General features: G+C 39.6%; 2 protein-coding genes across 16 annotated transcripts in view; one reads left to right on the top strand and one right to left on the bottom strand.

Moving 5' to 3' along the window:
* The window catches only part of ABCB11 (ATP binding cassette subfamily B member 11), a 68,987-nt gene that overhangs the window by 8,382 nt on the left and 37,600 nt on the right, over nt 1-23,005 (bottom strand). For 9 of the 11 annotated variants that reach the window (XM_080600931.1, XM_080600935.1, XM_080600936.1 and 6 more), the window contains 14 exons: nt 22,422-22,509; nt 21,363-21,496; nt 19,398-19,569; nt 17,550-17,674; nt 15,985-16,159; nt 14,504-14,617; nt 12,360-12,470; nt 11,326-11,451; nt 9,773-9,976; nt 8,921-9,091; nt 7,492-7,693; nt 6,721-6,796; nt 5,647-5,782; nt 3,926-4,087 (listed from right to left, as the gene is read on the bottom strand). In XM_080600931.1, coding sequence (XP_080457057.1) covers nt 3,926-4,087; nt 5,647-5,782; nt 6,721-6,796; nt 7,492-7,693; nt 8,921-9,091; nt 9,773-9,976; nt 11,326-11,451; nt 12,360-12,470; nt 14,504-14,617; nt 15,985-16,159; nt 17,550-17,674; nt 19,398-19,569; nt 21,363-21,496; nt 22,422-22,509 — 1,996 coding nt within the window. Of the gene's footprint in view, nt 1-3,925; nt 4,088-5,646; nt 5,783-6,720; nt 6,797-7,491; nt 7,694-8,920; nt 9,092-9,772; nt 9,977-11,325; nt 11,452-12,359; nt 12,471-14,503; nt 14,618-15,984; nt 16,160-17,549; nt 17,675-19,397; nt 19,570-21,362; nt 21,497-22,389; nt 22,510-23,005 lie in introns of those variants that run through there. The other 2 variants (XM_080600932.1, XM_080600933.1) reach the window with 2 other exon arrangements.
* DHRS9 (dehydrogenase/reductase 9) overlaps nt 17,707-23,005 on the top strand; it is a 32,378-nt gene continuing 27,079 nt past the window's right edge. For 2 of the 5 annotated variants that reach the window (XM_080601025.1, XM_080601030.1), the window contains exon 1: nt 19,577-20,886. The gene's annotated coding sequence lies outside the window, so the exon portion shown is untranslated. Of the gene's footprint in view, nt 18,989-19,576; nt 20,887-23,005 lie in introns of those variants that run through there. The other 3 variants (XM_080601029.1, XM_080601026.1, XM_080601027.1) reach the window with 3 other exon arrangements.

Genomic DNA, 23,005 nt, shown 5'->3' with positions numbered 1-23,005 from the left:
AATACAGAAGCCCTGCCTAGAACCAAAGCCGTAACACAGGGCTCTCCCTCACCCCTAATAAATGCCCACTTACTTCCCTAGGGTAAGCCTGGGTACAGCATACTGCTGTTAAACAACAAGTTCATTATATTCGGTGTCTACATAGACTGAGATTATTTGCTGTCCATGCATAGTTATAATTATCAATCGCATCCCTCTCCTCCCAGTATTGGCTGATAACCAGAATAGCAATAAAATAAAAAACGTAGGGACAAAGAGACACTGCAGCAGCTCCCTGACCTCCTCTCTAATCTATGACAATTTGAACTTTACTGGGCCATATGAAATAAAGCACTCATAAGTCATTACACTTTAGGATGACTCGCCTTGCACAACACTAATGATGTGCTTGCTGTAGGTAGGCTTCAACAGGAACCTATTGTTTTCTACTGAAGGAGGGTGGATACGTGTTTATTGCTGAGTACTTAAGAAAAAGCATTAAAGTACAGCCCCTCCATCCTGCCCTGCTCCAACCTCCATGAAATTTTTCTTTTATCAGTTGTTCTTTATATCTGGTCTTCTTCAACAACTGTTGGTGTTACTGGCTGCTGCTGAAGTAGTGGTACAAATCTAAGAAGCCATCTTTTAGCAATTACTTCCACTCACAGCAATTGATATGTAGGTCAGTTAACTTACCTGCAGTTGTTGAACTACTTCTGCTACTCACAGGTATAAGCCACAGTTCATGTTTGTACTTCTCTGCTAATGTTAAATTCATTCTAATTGGATTTCACAGGTAAAAACTGTGATACATTGCCTCCCCTCTCAACTTCTCAGCCTGCTCCCTATGTAGTTAAAAATAAATTGTGCATTTGAGCTTTACTTACATCAAAACTATCTTAAACTCTTCTAGGTTAGTAGCTAACATTAGAAAGAGAATAAGAAATTTTCATTACAGCTGCAACGTACAAAATTTCCACAAAAATAAACTTAATTCCTATCTTAAAAGGTCAACCCAAGTTATTTAGTGTTGAAAGTGATCCACACATTAAAGTAACAGTGAGGAATTAGAGCCTGGATTTGAGAAAAACAAATAGCTGTTCTCTATTGGGAATTCTACTTAAAGTGCTTTTAACTTTGTACATAAGTACCTTGGCAGCAAAATAAATCCTGCAAAATCCAGAATGATAATATCTAAACAGCACTTAGCAATGCAAGCTAAGGTCTGCTCCAGTGCCGTGCTGTGATATTACTTTTCACTAGCAAGGCATATTACTTTGTCAGACTAATCGTTGTTTGAATTAAGTCACCAGATAGGCTCTGATGCAAAGCTCTTAATTTAATCCATCATAATAAGAACAAAACATATAGTAGTGTGCTGCTTTTCCTATCCCCTTAATGAAATCCACTGTAGCTTCAGTAGTTTCTGTTTCATCCTGAATTGAACAGGTTGTGAGCAACTTTCAACTGTCTTTGTAACTTATGTATCTAGAAAAGATACAGCATAGTTTTCTTTCCATCACACGTTCTATTTAAACAATTGGACCGAATGAAGCATACAAAGGTGAACAGATGAACCATGAACAGGTAAACTGTGTCCTGCAAGAATTCTGGATTTGAGAATTGTTGTAACAGTATTTTTAGTATCACCATGGTATGCACTATCTAGACAGGAAGGTAAAATGCACTTCATTGTAATGGTCATGTCACACGTATTGTTAGCATAACACATAACCAGCAGAGTAACTACTCATCATCACATACATTTGTTAATGTGTATGTGATGTTAATTATAGTCCTAAGGTACTGTTTCTGTTCTCCAGGCTGAACAACCCCAACTCCCTCAGCCAGTCCTTCAGAGGACAGTTGCTGCAGCCCTTTGATCATCTTTGTGGCCCTCCTCCGGACTTGTTCAAATACATCCATGTCCTTCTTGTGCTGGGGGCCTTAGAGTTGAATGCAGCAGTCCAGGATAACATTGTTTGGAAAGAGATCTCTGTATTGCAAACAGTTGGAACACACCTTCCAGCTGAGTTTTGCTAGCACATGATTGATTTCCCATACTCAGACAGTTCCACAATGGGAACCAAAGCACAGAAGGAAGAAACAACTGAGAAATGTGTTTCACAGGTACACTTCTGATCTGAACTGAACAGCTAAAAAGACATATCCAGTATTATCCAGCTCTTCACTGACTTTTGGAGACTATTTTCTGAGCACCTTCAAGGCAGACTCTGCTAAATTTACTCTTTCATTTTATAGCTGTGGGGATTTTTCCCCTCACTTCTCCGGTGTATTGCTCCCAGAGTACAGGCCCACATGTCTGTCACAACATCACTGCAGACAGTCAAACAGCTTGGAAAGCAGATGCATGTTCCATCTGCCTGCCTTCCTTGGCAGCAGGCAGAAATTTCTTAAGTTTATGAATAATAAAACACAGATGTTGGTCTTTGCTCATGTTGGCTGTGGCTTGTTTTTTCTTGCAGCCTCTTTCTTTCCATGAACTCGGACCTTCAAGAGGAGGAATGCATCCTTGGCAATAAAGGCATTCAGCATCTTGAAGGATGACTTGAGGCCCTGACCTCCCAGTGTTTAGAAAACCTAGCTCTCAATAGGAGTCAAAGGTTAGATTCATTGCAGACTACACAAAGCAGTGCCTCACCTGCTGCCTAGGGAAATTCACAGTCCTTGGCATGAGGTCTAGACACTCAACAAGTGTTTGGAGACGGCAGACCTGAGGCTAAAAGGCCATAGCGTATTGGCCAGGAGCCACTAAGTGGATCACCAGGGACAGCCTTAGTAACTTCCTGGAGAGAAACACCAAAGCCAAAACACCCACCTACCCACCCCACCGCACCCCACAGAAAACAACAGTGAAACCTCCAGTTTCTAGAAGCATGTCTACCCCTTAGATCCTACATTCTTTGTACACATAGATACCTAACATGACCTAAACAAATAAATGGGGATTGCAACACAAGTTTTACCCGCTCTCAGGTAGTTACCTAAACCACTAAACCACACTAGCATTCCCATTTTCTTCCCAGTGAATTTGTCATTACTTTACCCAATAAGAAACAGCATAAATCCTCCTGATTCTTGACAATTTAGGGCACTTTCCTGGGCATTGGTTACAGCAGTGCTGAATTCCTTCAGCAGCTCTCCAGTTTCCAAATAACTCGGCAAATGTTTTCTCCAAAAAGCTGTTTTACAAAAGGAGGAAGCATCCTCTCTTTCTATTCCAGCAAGTGTTTGAAGGAAAAAACAGACACAGTTGAACTCGTGAAAAGTTTCAAGCAAAGCTTAATGGTAACACATTCCTTAGTGAATGACAAGGTTTAAAAACACATTCCTGTTTCCTGCTTCTTTCATACTTGTTGATGCAAATCTACTTTCTGCTGGCAGGTATGAAACCTGTTACAATGATCTCTCTCTCCCTGGGCATTCTGCAGGGAGCAGACGGCAAAGAGCTGAATGTTCCTGTAATGAAATATGAAGAAAAATGTGAAGTATTCTGGGGGTCTGATCCAAAGCTTTCTTAAAGGTTTGACCAAGACTGCAGAATGAAATGCTGCATGGAGGGACCTCTGCAAGTGTCCCTCCTCACTGTACCTGGATGCAAGGTATAGCTTGTCTCACCTAAAATAAATCCTGTGTGTGTGCAGAAACCCACTACCAACAGCTCCTGGAAAGTGAACATGAGAGATAATGAAGCACACATGACAAATGCTAACAAGCCTGCCCCGTCAAAGAGCTCAAATGATAGCGTGATGACAATGATATAAATATCCCTACTGAATAATTGTTTATAAGCAAGAAGCCTAACCCCATTTGCTTGACAAGATCTAAAGACTCACCCAAAACATGTCAAGTACTGTTTCACAGGTTCCTTCGCTCCCTTCTGCTTAAGAGCTAAAATACTCTTCAAAATGTTAGCATTACTTACTCCAAGAATCTGACTGAATAACAAAGCGTAGAGAGGACTGACTGCTCCATTCACAGCTGCTCCCAGAGATCCCAGCACCATGTATGGCCATTCAGAGGCATTGTATTTCAAAATCCTGGTAAATGGTACAGGCTTGATGTCTTCCTCCACAACAACAGGTTCCTGAAAAAACAGGTTGGATTCATGAAACAAATGCATTCTCCCAGTGATGTTCTCCCTATGACAGTGAGATAAATATCATTAGCATTGTCAGTTAGATGGCTATGTCCAAGTCCCAAACAGCTGCTCTAGGTTTGTATGGGAAGGGGCAATGATGGGCCTTGGCTGCTGCATGGAGCTCTTTCGCAGGGTTAGGGAGTCACAGGAAGGTTACATAAATGACTACTGCTACTGTCCCTGGAGAAAGAGAGACAGATTCATGCCTTATGTAGCTCTACTGATTCCAAATTAAGAGGTTAATTATGACCAGACTTTCTGCTACAGAAACTCAGACTGTTCCCAGTCTGCTGTTTCCAGATGATGCATTATGCAGTACTCAATACCAAAACTTAAGCTTCTTCCTCACAAGGGGCTTCTTATGTCTCTCCTGGAATGTTCTTAAATATGATTTTACAGCATTGTGGGTAAACACATTGATCAGACTCTGCATCAAATTAATAGGTGTGCAATATAACTAAAACGGAGACATAAGAGTGAGAGCCAGAGTCGAGCTTTATACATGCTAATTATGCCTCCCTTTTGTGAAACATCGTCAGACTATGGACAGAATTCCCATAATTACTCCCAGTACCAGCAGAATATTGATCATCAAATTATAACTTACCCTGCAGTTTGATTTGTGCAGTATTTCTGCAACACTCGGTGTGCTGAGCCCTGCCATTCATATGGCTGGAAATGCCCAGACAAAACAGACACTGTAAAGACCCATCTGCTGGAAATGGGCAAGGATGAATGGGTGGAAACATTTTGGTTTTTTCTCTTCCTTATGAGCTAGTATCAGAGTCACAGCACTAAAGCCACTTATTTATCCACAGAAGAGGCTCAGCAATAGCAGGAATAGAGACTTCTAACTGCCGTTTTCTGCACTGAGTATCTGTAGCCCTGCAAAGTGGGGCAGGGAGCTTCATAAGCAATTTAGAAACCCACTGTGAGTATTCCTAAAGAACTGGTTCTATCCTGCATAACTTTAACGTGTTTGTTATTTTCTATACTAGTTGATTGCACAAGGACACTGTCAGTGAAAGGACTCAGGGCCTGTTAGCAGTGAGGATCTCTCTTTACTCACACACCTCTAGCTGATTTTGAGAAGAAATGGAATTTACTCTATTGAACAAGAAGTAGCATCATTTCTGTTGCTGAGTGGCTATTACATTTCACAGACTGAGCGCCTTGCTTTTTGTTGGTTAATTCAACTTTAATTTATATGCCTTTTAATTAATAAGTATTTTTTAACTTGATCTACAACATATGTTGATTTACCAAGAGCTCATGGTCTGCTACAAATTTTACGTGGAACAATAAGCATGAGGGCCATCAAAATACAGCTTAGAGGATACAGAACATAGAACTTGAAGTGGTGGTTTTGTTTAAGTTGAGAAAAGTATCAACCCAAAAAGACATATCTGCCTATAACAGAAGCATATATTTACAGGTTCTCATTAACAATTAATTAAAAGATGTCCTTTTTGGTTGCAATTTAATAATGAACTATTGGACCTGACCTTTTTTGTTTGTCCATCATCTTCTCCATATGAAGACATAAGATACACAGACTCCGCCTGATCTCCTGCAATGGATAATGGAGGGTCGGGGACGACATTGGAGAGCTGAGATCTGGACCGCTGCCGAAGTGAAGCTCTGTGAAGGAAGACAGATATAGTCTGTTCTTCACAGTTCAGTAACATAATACTTTCTCTCAAAGCATAAACAGTTTTCGTAACAACTACATCAGGTTTCACTGAAGCAAATCACACGACTCCCACTGACTTCTTTCTTTTCCTGTGTTCTCTCAGCTTTTGAGAAGAAAATATCCCACAGGGGGAATAAATACTTTTCAAAATCTTACTCTACCCCACCACTCAGACATTGTCTTCTATGTGACCTGCACTGTTTTTTGGGGGGAAAATTATGGTGTATCCTACTACATTTGCATAAGCTATTAAGACACCAAGTCAATTCACCATTATCAAGTAGTTCAGTCCAGAAAAACAGGATGCTGAAAAAATCCAGCTCTCTCCCCACTGAAACATGACCCTGTGATGTAGGAGATAGATTCACTTGCATGTCTGATGTGGGCTTGCCAGAAAGAAATAATAGACGTCTAAGTAGACTGCCTAGCTTCTAAAAAGCTTTCACTTTCATCAAGAAGAAGCCTTAATAAAACTGTCCTCACACATTGCATCATCGACCTCTCAATGTCTTTTCTTTAAAAAAAAAAAAAAAAAGTGAATGGATTGAAAGTGCATTAGGCAATATAAATACATGGCTGTATGAGGAATATTAAAAATGGAACATAAATATAGAAAGCCAGAACCTTGCAAGAGGGTCCTATGTCTAGAAAGGGGAGTAAAATTAAAAGTCTTTCTATTTATCCATGGACCTTCAATCATTAACATATTACCCAAGCTCTTTCTTTCTAAGTGGATGGTGTCTCAGTGAAATGTTTGAAGCCCTTCCACCCTTTTTTCAAAACACACAGACCAGTGAATAATTAACACTACTGGGATTATGGAATGGTGTGAAAAATATAGAAATCCAGAAACATACTGAGATTTACATTGATTTTTAAGACTTACCGCAAACTGGCCCGATAGCTTCCTCTGCTGAATGACTGGATTTTCTCAAGATTTGGCTCAATGTTATTTTCTGTTGCTGTAGAATACAGTATATACAGCTCTTTAGTTTGTGCTAAAATTACATACAACTTAAGTCCAGTGTTGATTTGTAAAAAAGTGCAGTCTCCAAGCTATAATTGGAATACTTTGTAGAAGGCAAGGAATGTAGCACCACTTTGCTGCTCATCCTACATATACCCCAGGTTTTAATATTTGTATTTGACAGGATGAAATTAATTGAATATTGGGCCATCTCACTTGGGATGTGAGTGCTGAAGGCTGTTTTCCTATTTTGATACTGTAATTGTTCTTTTAAGACAATCATATCCAAGATATGATGCTTCCAAAAATAAAAAGGTCATTCTACTAGACCTCCATTTCCAGAAGCTTTGATTAAATCTTCCTCTAGTAAAACAAATAGGGTGGTTTCAAAATACTCTGTAATTTGCTTGTATTTCAAATGTGACATGGCTGGACTGTCAGCACAAAATCAAAATATAAAATGGCAGGGTATTGCTGATCAGGATTAATATTTCAGGGCAGATCTATAGAAGGAAGGTTATTCAGTGTACATGCAGTAAAAACCTTTTGGCTAGGGCTATCAATGTATTACTTTGCTGAATGCTAAAAGTCAGTCATTAAGAGGGTGCGGAAAGCAATTAGCCCCATTAAAAATAAATCTACATTCTGTGGAATTCTATATCACTTTATTAAAGAAATCAAGACACTTACTTTCTGTTGCTGCTCTAGTAAGTGCTGCATCTCCTTTGCTCTGCAAGGTCACCAACATGAAATAAACCCCTTTTCTCTTCATGAGTTCCTCATGAGTTCCTCTCTCCACAGCCCTTCCATGCTCAAATCCAGTGATGACATCGGCAGCTTTGATGGTTGACAGGCGGTGAGCTATCGAGATCGATGTGCGGCCGAGGCGAGCCTGACAGGGAACAAAAACAGCCCCAGTCCCAGGACAGCAAATGGACACTTGGAACCAATGCTCTATCACCTAAAGTTTCTCTAAATCAAAGGCAGTCTTTCAGGTGGACTTTGGCTTGAATTCCATCCATAGCCCACATATTCCCCACCAAAAAAAAGAGAGACAGACACCTGGGTGTTCATTTTGCCAGCAATCTAAGCTGTGTGGGAACATCTTGTTGCAGTATGAAGGCTGTGAAGGGGCACTGCTGCAGCACTAAGTGTTTTAACTTGGACTCAGCACTAACACTTGTTGGAGTGCTATTATCTCCAGCTTTGCAGAGAAACCCAGACATTTGCAAAGTTCTAGAACAGTCAATTACACATGACTGATCACTGCAATATTCTCTGCTACCAAAGAAGAATTATTCCTGAATGCAATTCAAGTGTTCTGAATGTGTTGCCTTAGCAAAGTCTTTCTTGGATTCATGGACTGAAGTTAGGAAAAATGACCAAGATTGCAAGTGACACCTCTCTACAGACTGCAGATTCTTCTTCCGTCATCTGACATAGTTATTGTCTGTGTGTAGCATTCCAATGGCATTAGGAATGGCGTTTGTTTTAGCAAAATTTACACATGACTAAGCTCCCTTTATGTTAAATGGAGAGAAAAACTGGCAGCTTTATTTTCACTTATCTTACATATTTACTGTAGAATTAGATGAATCTACCTGGGATCCTATCAATTTTATTGGTCACCTCTCTGATGACTAAGAGGACCTTAGCACAGCTGGTTTGGGAGTAGGGGTCTGTGATGCCAATATTTAGTTTTATTGGATGAATCAGACAGTTGACAGGGAAAAGAGTCTTTCTTGGCATGGATAGAATTGGTGAAATCTTGACAGTCTTTAGCATCTTATTACTTACTTCATGCCAAACTCCCCTCATAAGGGGTTTGCTGTCGGACCCAGAACACATGGACTAGATCCTAGTTCACACAAAACAAGACGAAGTATAGAGAACCTCCCAAGATAAGCACCTATCTCTGGAAAAAGGGAACTATCCTGTTAATGTCCCAATGCAAGAAAAAATATTTCCTGTCAATAATACTAAGGTTCTATTTCTGCATACGAATACTATTAAGAAACGCTTTTTACTGCTTTGTTGAAATTCAGCAGCACTGTCTGCAGAATGCATTCAAAATAATTTCTGCCCTTGTTAGTCTGATTTATGCTATACTAAAGCAAACCTTATGAAGTGCTTCTTGGACAATAGCTTCACTTTCATTATCAAGTGCTGAAGTAGCCATATCCAGTAGCAGGATTTTAGGGTTTCGCACAAGGGCTCGGGCAATAGCTATCCTCTGCTTTTGACCTCCACTCATCTGGCTTCCACCCTCTCCAACATGAGTGTCAAATTGCTGGGTAAAGGAAAAAAGAAGAAATTTGTAACAAAGAGGTCTATTAGAAATCAACATAGATACTGGTACAATGTCTCTCAGATTTCTCCTGGGAATAACTTTGAAAATTTTTCATTTTTGAAAGAAAAAAACCACTGTTAGTGCACCAAATGCAAAGGAGAGCTGATGAAGTAATTTTCTTCTTAACGAACAACGTTGTCTTGCCTGAAGCAAACTGCCAACCCCAGACCAAAAGTATGTACTGATAAAAAAGTGCAGTGTTCTGTTTTGGCTCAGAACAACTCTATCAGCAAAAGCTGCAATGCAGAGGAAAACACCTGCCTACTCTCCATCAGATGACTCACCAGCAAGCTTTCCAGAGAGCTGGATTTGTCTGCTGATGGCATGTGACTCATGAATACCGTGTCTCTGATTCATGATTATCGCACCAGCTTCAGGTAGAGAATTAGATAAACACATACAGCCTAAGATCTAGACAGCCAGGATAATCTATAATTATCTATATTATATACATGAACTTGGTGAAATCCACGTAGTAAGACCTAATTAACTCTGATCTGAGGACAGGTTACTGCCTACTCTACATTTTAATCTTCTGCCCATCACAGGTGGCTGCATGAGGGGAAAGACACAGAGAATCTCTATTTTTCCATCAGATTTTACTTACAAGGCACAGCATACCTGTGGCAAGTCCATGATGAACTTGTAAGCATTGGCTTGTTTGGCTGCTTTGATTATGTCATCCATGGTAGCCTCATCCCGACCATAGCGAATGTTCTCTGCAATCGTGGTAGCAAACAGCACTGGCTCTTGCTCAACAATACCAATCTGTGAGCGTAGCCACTGGATATTAAGGGAGCGAATGTCATGGCCATCCAGAGTAACCTACAGAAGCCAAATAAAGCAAGGACAAGCAAAATAAAATTCAAGGACATTATTTCCTTCAGTCCAGAGACAAAGAAAGACACAATAAAAATAAAGGGCTTATGATGTTGTTTTTCTCTGCCCAGTGTAAAACACAGCTTTCATACAAGAAAAACTACAGTGTAGTAGCAGAAGTGTACAATAGTTCTGGTGTGTAGGAGTTGTGCTTTTGATTTAATTTCCCAACACCTCTCTTTCCTTGGTCTCACAAATAAAGCCAGGCAGAAAGTACCCATCAAAATTTCTTTCTTTAAAGGACTTACAAATTTGAGCATATACAGATGGTGTGTGTTTTCCATTAGTAAAAATGAATTAACTGCTCCATAGAGGGCCAGGCAGAAGAATAAACCATCCTCCAACATCTCCCTGTAGACACTTTTAAAGACAGGTAGTTACTTTCAAAGGGAGGAATTTCTATTTTTTAGCCTGATCTACTCACAAGGCCTCAAAGTATGTCTGTGTGCCTCATTTTCTAGTCCTTACCTTTCATCTGTGTAAAACAATACCTCTAGGCAAATTTATTCCTTTGTCTCAGTACTGGGGAGGTAGCTAATGAAGGAAAGGCATTTTTTGTAAAAATGCAGACAAGCAAAAGTTTACAAAAATTTTCTTCTTGACAATGGAAAAAGAAAGGTTGCTGTGAGCAGCACCACTGTATTTTCATACATTTTCTAGTCTTCAAGATTCCAAAGTACTGTTAGGACATATGGTGAAATGTTCTTTGTGAATATTGAAACTTCAGTCTTTTGGCATGAAAAACAGGAAGAAATCATAGAACACACACCCAAATGTAACTGAGTTCTGCATAAGTGAGTTTTGCAGACTATGCTTACACTAAGTTGGTTTTTGTCTCTTATACATTCAAATACAGGTCACCATATGTGTGATTTGTGCCAACTAGGAAAACAGAAAAAGAATGAGACTTAACAGATGTATTCATATTCTTAGCCAAACTATTATTAAATGGTAATGGCAGATGCTAAATCAGTATTATGGGATAATGATTAAATGTTTAATACTGAGTTTCCCAGAACATAAAATGGTTTGTCACTCCTGAATTATTTTATCTATAGGTACAGATTTTATTCAGGTTGTCACTGAATTTTATTTTCTCCTAGCAGTTTTTCACGTAATTTTTGATAATACTATCTATTCAGTATTCCCCTGAGAGGGAATTTCACTCATTTCTTTATTGGATTAAAAAAAAAAAAAAGTTCCTTAAAAAGTTCCTTTCCATCTCAGAGAAGAAACCAAGTCACTCTTTCAAGTCCCTAAGACTAGAGAAACGCCTGCTAGAACAGGACACTCACCATGCCATCAGTGGGGTCATAGAAACGCTGGATGAGCTGTATTGTTGTACTTTTTCCAGCTCCACTAGCTCCAACAAAAGCTGTTGTCTCCCCTGCTTTAATAACCATATTAAGGTTATCCAAAATCTGGAAAGAAAAAAGAAAACAGAAAAAATCTATCAATTCTAATTCTCTCACTGTCATATAGGCAAGCAGCAGGAGGAGATCCATCCTATATTCTTTATCTTTACACGGAGACTCAAACACACAAATTAAAAAATATATATATATGAAGAAAGAGGAAAAAGAAAACAATCTTTTTTACATTGTTTGAAGAGTTCAGAAATGCAGAACACAATTTTCCATGACAGGCATCAGATTTTGATCTTTCTCTGTTCCTGTTTTTCATCACTAAGAACTAGTCAAGCTAATACCATTGGAGAACTTGGTAATAAATCCCCTTTAAGGAACAGTCTATATGAATTATGAACGCCTGTTAAAGCATAAATGTTAAGAATGTAAAAGCTAAATTATATAGAATAATCTGATACTTCATATGCTTCTGTGTCTGCCAAATGCACTTTCCAAGGAGGATTTGTCACTTCAAACACAGCAGTAGAGAAATAATGGGCTATACAGCCAGTGCTCCTGTACCTTTTCCTAGATTGTAATGGGTCACGTGATACATCCCCAGGGTAATGGAAGATTTTTCGAAAATTTCCTTGCTCAGATCAGCTTATTACTTGGTCTGCTATTCTTGCATAAGTTGATAAAAGCGCATAACTGATTGTAAGAGAAGCTGTATGCAGATGAACTTTCTGAAATCTACAAGTTTATGTTCAGCAGCAAGGAATACGTATGGCAACAGATATGTCAGAATGGTAAAACAAAATAATGGTAAATAGAATTACACCACTGATGGAAGAATTATTTACAGGCTACTTTTAAACAGGTCTAGGCTTATGGAAAGCAAACTCTACTGAAAATCTAGAAATTGCTGGCAGGATATATTTTTTACAGTAAATTTGTTCACAAAAGAGATGATGAATAATTACCTTTACGTCAGGTCTGGAGGGATAATGGAATGTTACATTATGAAATTCAATTTCACCTCTTACTTTATCCAGCTTGTAGCCATCTTCTGACATGCAGTCAATGGTGGGTTTCTAGGGCAAAATGTATTGTGTTATTTACTTGCTGTTAAGCAGCCAACACTGTTGCAGTAGATAAATATTCCCAATACCATACAAAGCCATGGCACCTCTGTTTGAACAGCAATTGGCTGCATTGAACCAGCAGCAGGATCTGCCCCTAGGCTAGCGGGCAAGGAACATGAAGTAAAAGGCTAAAGTGATGGGAGAGCTGTCACTGGCAGCTAGCGCAGGCAAAACGAATGCACCCTCTTTTCCTTTTATGCTTACTGCACTTACACAGTCTACTATTCAGCTAGGTTTTGCTGAACAGAATAGTTAGAATGCTTCATTGATGCAGCTAAGTTAATTTAGCCAGCTCCTCAGGACTAAAATGGCTACTATTTTGTGCATATAAACACACTCTTACACCACTGAAAAAAAAAATAAAAATTGCTGAAAACCTACACACTTCATCATTTTGCATTTCAAGCATCCATCCCTGTATGCCCCGTCCTAGGAGATGGAATTCTGATTTGAGGTTTTTCCACAAAGTGTTTTGGGTCTCACATACGTTTGGCAAGGCTTTGGGTATTGCGGATCATCAGACATGAGCACAGAACTAAGAAATTTGAGGGATCCCAAAGAAATTAAACTTTCTGAGGATAGATTTATGAAGAACTTTATGGAAAAATATTAACCATGGAATAGAGAATTTATTAAAACTATAACACCACCAATATTTGATAATTGATACATACATCTATTTTTTTTAATGTAGCCTAACAGATACAAGGGAATTTTAATACTGGAAATGTGCATATTCTAAGATGTTAAGAACAGCTAAAAGACTGATTCATCTTTAGGAATATAGCTTACTTAAAATCTGATAATAAGCTATGAAGAAAAGACTTTCACTAATCCTGCAAATAGGAACTGCAGCATGACCGTGTAAGTTTAGTGCCAGAGAAAATCTGTATGAGGGCAGAGCTGAGCTTTTACTATCAAATCACAAACCTACAAATGTAGCAAGCAGATGAATCGAATTTGTCACCCTTTCCTCTATATGGACAAAATCTCACATTAGCTTTTTTTTTTTACCCTAAGGTTATCTGACTCAGCCTTATCTTGAATTTTGTGATTAATCCTTACTGTTGCAAATCTCTTTTGCTTTCTAATTTTTTGTCTAAAAAACACTTCCCTTATTCATCTCTTTTTCAGTTATCTTAGAGCAAAAGCTTTAGATTATAAAGTGCATTTATAAGGCATCTATGTTATCATTATTATAGAACACTGACAGGTTACAAAAAAGTCCATTAGCATTACCACAGCTCTTTGAGCTTTCTTTATATACCCTTATGTGCACTGTAAAGACAAGCAGCATTTTAATGTGTTTACACACTTTTAAATAGGCACAAGCACAATAAAGCCTGTCAATGACCAGAGATATAAAGTACTGTTAAGAAATCTACAGTGTTCTGTCGGCCACTAAATATATGCAGTTAGAGAAAGGAATCCTCATGAATAGATGCCAACAGCTCTCAGACTTTCTCATGCAACTTCATTTCAAATATGTATCTGTACAGAGAACATTGTGATGAACATTTCTGAATGCTGCAAGATCACTGCCTGCGCTCATTTGGTCTCACTTTGACTCAGGGTATAAATCCACCTTTGCCACCTAATGCCAATAAAGCCACAACTTTTGACACCATCCTGGGGCTGGGAGCTAGGTGCCTGCTCAAAATTTGACTGCAAGGCAACTGATAGTGCCTGCCTGTACACTTTCTGTGCGCCTGCACTGACCAGGAACCATATGTAAGCAGGTATGGGAGTAAGAAACAGCAGTGGCTGAGGTAAAGCTTCATTATTCAGAAACAGGCTGCTTAAGGAATGTTAGGCAACCTCTCTAAGCGTGTGTGCATGCTGCTAGACCTTTCTATTGCACAGTCAATCTTTCCTTAATTGCTTTCATTTTTCCTCATTTACACTGTGGATAAACTACAGCTGCTTGAGGCTTATTTATTTTCCCACCACACAGTGACACAGCTTAGAAATGTATTACTTACTTTATCTATTGTCTCAAAAATGTCTGTTGCAGCCCCACGGCCAGTGGCAAAGGCTTCTAGGCAGGGAGATGCCTGACCAAGATTTAAAGCTCCTACTAAAACACCAAAGAAAACCTGTAAAAGCGGACAAAGAGATCAACAAAATTTGACATCAAATTTTTATTACAATTGAGAGTTTAGATAGGCAAATCAAACTATAGTGGCTTAATGAGTTCTTGTGCATCAACTGAGCTGCAGTGACTCACTATGTGAGCATAAGGAGCTCAGAAAAAAAGCAGACAAATGCCTCTTAGAAACAATTTTCATTACCTTTCACAACTTTGCTTCCAGGTTGAACTAAATCAAGTTATCATATTTGCACTGGCCTAAGAGTGTGTGCACTCAGATCTTTACTGACTTCTGCTAATGTGTTTTTTGAGCCACCTTACTTTGACTGTATGATTGTGCCTTGAAACAAGGGCTGAAACTGAATGTCAGTGGCAAGTAGATTATTTTGGAAATGTCTTTGACCAGTAAGCAGACAAGAGTTTACAACATTTAAAAATATAAAGCATTTAAAAATGTATTACAATCTTTGTATATTGCAGTTCCTATCTAAATCAATACTCACAAAACTTACTTCTGGAGCAGGTACCAGCTACAGGGAGTATTTTGGTCTCCCTCTCACAAAGAAGTGTATGGGCTACTACCAATGCTAGATGTGCCAGTATATGAGATCATGAAATTATTATTTCAGTTCTCTGTTGTGACATCTGGGAACATTTGTCATCTCCTCATAAATGGCCTTAGGTCTTAAGTTGACTGTTTCTGCAGGTAGCACAGATGCTCACTGTTTCAAGTCCTTTCCCAACAACCAAAGGGAAGAGTTACCGACTAGTGACCTTCCTCTGAAAGCCCCATGATGTCCTTTTAGTCTAAGCCTAGGACAACATGACAAAAAATGAGCCACAGTACCCATTCTTCCTGGAAGGACTAACAGAAGACAAAGGCAGCTGGACAGAGCATCCAGTATCAGAGGATACTTCAAGAGTCCAACCTTGGAGTCTAGCCTTACAGATCAGAAGCAAGTGAAGCTGGAGCACATCAACCAAAATTTGATAGATTTGATAAAACTTTCTTTGGCCAGGTTCCTCTTTACCACAATGGTTTTATTTTTATCAAAATAGAAGTTCTTCACAGAAGGCAATAACCCAGATGCCACAAGGCAACACACAATATGGGAAAGCTAGTTTCAGATCTCTGTCAGATGTGTACCAGGCTCTCAAATGCAAGCATTATTCTGATCACGGTAGGCAGCAGTGTGAAATATTTAAAATATACATGGATTTTTTTCATCTTATTCAGTTGTGTCATACACTTTCAAACATATACTGAGTAGTGACCTTGCAGTAAGCAACCAGATACCAGAACATCACAGATAAGTTTTCTAGAAATGTTTTAAGAAGCAATCCAGAAAAGTTGCAACAAGGTAAAATAGGTACCTGTAGAAGAGTGCCAGGTGAATATTCATCTTCTTCAAGGACAAGTTTAGAGCCATACCAAAAGGCTAACGCATAGCACAGGAAAATTACAAACCACATGTAACCAGTGAATAATCCCATGATTATTCCTTTTCGAATCCCCCAGTGCTGAGCAAAGACCAGATTCTTATCATATCTGTAGAAAAACAGAAGTGAATGAAATGAACTTTATAGTAAAATTAAAATAAAGACAAACAGAACAAGGTGTCTTCAGTGGCTGACTGTGCTGCAGTGAACACGGGCCACGTGAGGCTGATACCTCTCAGTCTGAAGCGAGAGACCCCGACTACTTCTGCTGAAACCAGCAGTGCTACCAGAACGTGAAATCACTGCATGTTCTAGTGCGACAAGCACAAGAAATACCACGGTCACTGCAGATACCTGGCCAAGGGACTGGCAGTTTTAGCAGAGTGGCATGGGGTTTGACAATTTGCCCAAAACCTCAGAGGAAGTTCTACAACCATGTCATGCTTTAAATGAATTCAAGAGAAAATTGTTTAACATCATCAAATCATCATATCTTGCTGTGAAAAGCACTGATAAATATTAAGCGTAATTGGGAAAAATATGAGTGGCAATCTGCAATCGTGGCAACAAATGAAGCAAACAGTTTAGATTCAGTTATCTAAAATTCACCTTTTCCTTATCTTTTCCTGTTGAGCAAGTACTTCTGAAAACCTAGGACCAGCTAATTAGATATTACAGGTGTTTTAGGTAGAATTTAGTCCAAATTTGGACCAAATATTCTATTCAATTTTAGGACCCCCAGCATCAGGTTAAAGATCAGATATGTCTGTAAGAAGATGAGGGTGACAACGACAAAGTGTTCAGGTAACTGAGAAAGACATAAGATTGTTTTCATTTCTCTCAGATATTTTTACCAATATTTTCATTTACTTAGTTTTAAGTATTTATAATGTTCATTTACTATTGTTAAGTACTGTTTCTGTAACTATCACTGTTACTACTTTCCCTGACATCTTTTAATGAATTTGTATTTTCATGCTCATATTGCAATATTTAAAATAAAGCAACAAGTCATACACATGTACATGGCAATGTATGTGAAAAACGACAGACAAAAATACGTAAGGAAACTTTTCTTTCCCGGTCCAAGAAGATTTTGTTTTTAATAATACAAACATTCCTACTTTACAGTGGGCACAACAAATACGGGTCTTTGTGGAGGCTGTGACACTCGCATGTAGATTTTTTACTTAGCTTGAAAGTACCCAAGGTTTTCAGATGCGCTGCAAAGTTTGCAAGTAAGTTTCTGCAAGTGAGAATGACTGGAAGATTTCTGATGTTTCATTTTACTGATTGAATTATGAAATTGTTTTTGCATAAGTAATTCTATTTGAAAATGAAGTTTTTGCAACATACATGCATATAATTCTCAAAGCTAATAGATGGTCATTGTTTCAGAATTCAGAGACTAATTGAAGTGGATTTCTGAAGTGTATTCCAGTCCTATGTTGCTACAGGAAAAAGAAACCAGAGACTCTTTACAATTTGTCTGAACAAACCTTTCGACCTCTTTCTTCTCCCCGCCAAAAGCAGCCACTGTTCTGATGGATGAGAGCACTTCATCAGCCACAGCCCCAGCTTTTGCATAAGCCTTTAGTTCTCGGCCTGTCAGTTTTGCCACAGCCTATGAAACCATAAGAAATGTTGGTTACAGCTCAGCTGTAGGTGCAGACAAGGACTGCAGTGAGCAGTGCTGATTGCCACACAGTGCTGCCTGCCCTGCATGAGGTCACTCTGTTAGCAGCTCTACTCCTAACAGCACACTGCCCACTCAAAGGCTTGTCTTTGCGTAGGGCATATACCTCTGCAGCATGTTTTGCATAACAGTTAATCCCATTTGCCAACAGCTCTGCTACGAACAACTACAAAGAGCACCTGACAACAGCTGCTTTCCCTCCCTCCCTTCCTCTCTCGGCTACTAGGTGGGTTATAGCAGACCACAGATTGAGGATGTGTGCACGCTGCGAGGAAGAGTTAGGTTAAGCAGGAAGAGCAGCCCTTTAGCCACTTAGCAGACCCAGCCTCAGGAAGAAGAGGCAATGGAACTGATGGGGGAGGATGGAAAAAGATGTTAACCACCGCTATGCTTTGTTTCGAGGGCCAACAGTAAGCAGGTTCCTACACAGCATCTCAGAGCATACTGGATGCTGAAAGATTACTTAGGCTCAAAAAATGCTCACATTCATGGATGAAAATGTTATCATGGACTGTTATATACAAAGCTACCATATTGGATCAGGAGTTAAATATCCCTGGAAATTGTAAAGCATCATTACTTGTTTACCCTCTTCAAATACTCTACCCTAGACATCTATTAGCCACTCTTAGAGGGAAAAAAAAGGCTAAATTGATGGTGGGGATGTTTTCTTTATGGTATAAAACAAAGACTTGGGCTAGTAAGGTTCATAAGGAGGAAACAGATGTGGGTACGTGAAAGGAAAGAGATGGGGACAGAGAAAGAAGAATTAAAATTGGGAAAATGACAAACATAAAGGGGAACGAGGTCAGAAAGAAATTGCAAATGAAGTAAAGATGCATTTTGGAGTTGATTTCATTCTCTGCCAGAATGCTGTTCTCCCACTTCACACTGAGTCATTATTCATATCATCTGCTTTGCAGACAGCACATTGCAAAAGAGAGCAGGAAGAAACAAAATTTGTCAGAGTTACACCATAAGTTTGATAGCAAAATGACAGCAAACTGTTCCTGAGGTAGAAGAAGAGAGATAGCTAGTCAGAGGGCTGATCCCAACCAAGGAGCATGAGAGAGTGTGGAGGAGGAGCATGGAGACGAGTGGCAAGGCAGACGATCCTGTGATTCCCCTCTTCCTCCTGGTTCCTCTGGACAGTGACAGGGAGGTACAGGTTGTGGGCGGAGGAGCAGAACAGGAACAACTGGGAGAGGACACAGCAGCTGCTGGGAGCTGGGACGGCTTGAGGTGAGTCTGAGCAGTTGTTTTTGAAATGTTATAAAGATCCAAGACTGGGTCATCTCTAAAAGCCTAGTCACAGAAATTAAGTCCCACATCTATATTAACCATCTAAACCTGGTGTGGAGTAATAATCAGATGCTGTAGGCCAGTCTCTGATTTCAGCAACCATAAAATTCATGCACAGGACCCCATAGAAGCTATGCTAACAATCCCATCTTGGAAGCTGGATATATTATTCTGGGAATCAGAATAAGCAAAGTGGGAGTGAAGCTCCCCCCCCACACACACACACCAGTGCTGCTGTGACCAGAATCTGCCTCTCTTGACTTTAAAGGGGTGTAACAGCCTCCACACTCTATGACATGATCTTCCCTGCTCATCACGCCTGAATGTGAACCTCTCAGAATGCACTTACCAAGCCATAGATAGCTGCTCCAACTCCAATCAGGGGACTGACTGCAATGATAACAAGGGTCAATTTCCATCCACTGACAAATCCCAGGAGGAATCCACACACAAAGGTGGTTAATCTCTGGATGAAGATTGCCACTTGATCAGCAATAGCCTCATTAATTTTGTTAACATCACTAGGAGGGAAAAAAAATAATAAGATCAGCGAGCATATCTATCCTTTGTGTTGCTGGTCTTGGCCACATAGGGGTTACTTTTCCTTGGAGAGGGCCCTTCCTCACCCCTGTTCTTTCCATCATTACCCATTCCAAAGACCCTGGGCTACAGTGAGAAAAGCTGTTACCTTTGCAATGCCAGAAGGCACTTATACATGAGTACTACCGAGAAGATAATGTCTTTTCCTAGGAAAAGCCATCCTGCAAGCAGTCTCATTCGCTATTGTGCTCCAGCTGATTCAAAGGAGGGGGCAGAGACATCACAGCTGGAAGCAGCTATTTGATAAAGGAAAACTAGAGTAGCTGATACGGCATTCCTCCCATCAATACAGCACTAAGTACAGCCTTGCTGAGGGGGTAGGAGGAGGGCTATAACTCTCTTTGTTGTTCCACCTTCCACCACCTCCCAAATCCTCTCTAAACCTTTTCAGGTAGTTTGTTCTTTAAGTGAGAGGGAGAACGGGAGAATAGAGGAGTGCTACGTTATTGCTGGAAGCACTGGGAAAACATGACAGCTGTATCACATGGGGGGGAGTGGTGCAGTGGTTAACATAATTTGAGCCCTACGCAGCTGCACAGTTCATTTGTTCTCGCTTATCCATTGCCAATGCAGAAAAAATGTCTCAAAGCAAAACACTCGTTATACTTCTGCTTCTCTTGGCTACTATCGCACCCCTGAGATCAGAAGAACTAGGAAGTCCTGGAACAAAAATGAGCAAGCAGCACTAACGTTTAAGTTGCAGATTTGTTAGCTCATCGATGTATTAAGTAAGATTACAGTCTTCTATTGAAAATGTAAGAGTGCTGAGTTGAAGAACAGGTTCGTATTTCTTCTTGAGAACTTTTTGCATTCAGGAAGCTTTATGTGGGCACAAGACACTGTTGTTCTAACGAACAGAGAACTGGGTGTTATTTATTACAGAAGTACTGTTCAGTTCATCTTTTTTGTCAGAGAAATTCCTCACAGCCAGTTAAACTTGACATTTACTCCTCATAAAAAGACCACAGAAAATCATAGACACCACTGGGCGGTGAGTAAAGACAAAAAAAATTCCCTTCAACTACACAAAAATCTTTTGCAATCGTCCCTACTATTATGCAGGCATGACAGAGAACAGAGAGCCATCTAGAGTTGGCATATTCATCTTGCAGCTGCCTTCATCCTGTAAACAGGAACCACTAAGCGAAGAAGCAAGCTTTAAACTCCGTTTTTCTCAGAGCTAAATGTTCACCCAGGACAAGAAGGTTGCTCCACCTACCTTGGGTCCTTTTCTAAAGGTAGGTGTTTGTACCTGCTTTAGCAGAAGATTAAGTAAACCTCGTTCTTTTCTTTTAAAAGCCGTCAAGAGCAAAGTGTATGTGTAATTTTCCTTTCCATTACATGAGAGAGGGTTCAAACCGTCACCTCGAGTCTCAGAGGGGCGTGCACTGGCAGACAAATTAGAGACTACTCTGAAAGGACTGGGCACAGAGTAAGAGAATACAAGGACAGGATGAGGTGACAAAAACAAGCAAACAAAAAATCACTGACAGAAAAGGTATAAAAGGAAAATAGTTTTAGCTTAAGAGTTACAGGAGTTACAGCACTCAGTTTAAATATGGGGGAGACCATTAGCCTGGTCCCTGCTTCCAGGTATGTAGCTCTATTTTATACTAGAAGCGTCTGTCAAATGCCTAGTTATTGGCACTCTGTTGTGCTTGGAAAAGAAGTGTAAAAATGTTCTTTGTTGCATGTTTTTTTCTAAATTACTTACTCAGAAATTCGGGTGTTCAGTTCTCCTACAGATGTACAGTCAAACCAGCCTATATCCATTCTCATTACTTTCCTGAAATATGCTTTCCTGATTTTCTGTGTCTGACGAGCTGCAGCCATAACCCATAAGCATATCTGGGAAGAGCATAATGTGGTTGATAAATTGCAGTAAAAAGTCTTTCTACTCCCAACAAATGGGAAAAGCAATTTGGCTAAAATGCGAAAAAGCAATTTGGCTATTGATAACTTACTATTCAGGTAAAATATATTCTAGCTACACACACACAGTAGTTGTTTTATGCCCTTGATCTTTAAATAATCCAACATTTTTTTTAAGCCTCTGGATCAAGCATTTGTCTCAATTTGGACAGACTGGGAGAAAATGCAAGATTAATTACTTGTGCTGTTACATGAATGCCATAGGAAAAAAAAAGTCTATGTACAGCTGTAAATAATATTAGGGATGGCAGCCATTCTACCTCTGCAAAGCTCTCAGTTTTTAGGAAGGAGAATGACCAATGGTTTTTGTGATTATAAAAAGCTTCAAAAGCAGCAGATTCTAGCAGATTCCGCAGGAATTGTCCAAGCTGGTGGCTCGTATCAGTCATAAGGTTTGAACCATTACTACGGAATATGTAGGGTGTGATTCTCCTCCAACACCAATTTTACACTATTTTACACTATTACTCTGTAATATCTCTATATCTGAAACACAGTGCTCAACTCAGTTGAGATGCCTACTAGGAATCTGCATGCCCTTTAGCTATTATTTCAGGAGGGCATATGGCTTCCATAGTAACCACACTCGAGCAAATAATTCTGGTGTGAAAGGGACAGCATGCATTTACCTCACTGGGTACAACACATCTGTGTATGCACAAATCCAAGGAGGTCTCAGATTGTCAGAGCTAACATATTTCAGCAGATAGGATAAGAACTGAAAGTGTCTGCTCTGCTCAAACATGCTCTTGACTAAGCAGTTAAAGGAAACATAGTTATTATAAACTTAATTATTTAGTGATTTAAACCTTGAAATCAAAATAGGGAGCCAAATACTGACTTGGAGGTATCCTAACACAAGTACGGCACAACCAATTCCTGCATAGTAACCTGCAAACTTGGTCATTTCTTGTTCAATGTCCAGCAGCCTAAAAAAAAAAAAAAAAATAGTTAATGATACTGTTTAACATTTCTCACATATTTCTAATCTGGCATTTCTTCGAGTCTAGAGTCAAGTTAGGTGGCAAGTCAGCTTGTTTTGCTACCAGAGGCACTGTTTCCTAATACTGAGGCTATTGCTAGCAGGGGCTGGTTTGTTTGCTCTCCCTCTGGCACAAGGGTGGGTAGCTGGCAAGTATCAGGAAATCTGCCTGCATCCTGGAGCAGCTGTGCAGTGTACAAGGGCCAGATGTAAAACCCCACTGGACAGCATGCTCAACAGCAGCACATGTAAGATGTTTTTTCTGGGAAGAGCTGCCCAATAAGTTTTCATTAGATGTTGAATTAGCTTATTTTGTACCATTATACAAACAAATATCACTTGAATTTAAACAGTGTTTTACAGAGCGAAATGAAGGCTGTTGAAGTAAATTCAAGTATTACTTTCTTGCTAACCTGAAATGATCATCTCTTTCAGCTCAAGTA

This window comes from Anser brachyrhynchus, assembly GCF_964034855.1.
Source record: "Anser brachyrhynchus genome assembly, chromosome: 7".
Lineage (NCBI taxonomy): Eukaryota > Metazoa > Chordata > Aves > Anseriformes > Anatidae > Anser > Anser brachyrhynchus.
Note: the sequence above shows the minus strand (reverse complement) of the source record. Positions and strands in the feature narration are given on the sequence as shown.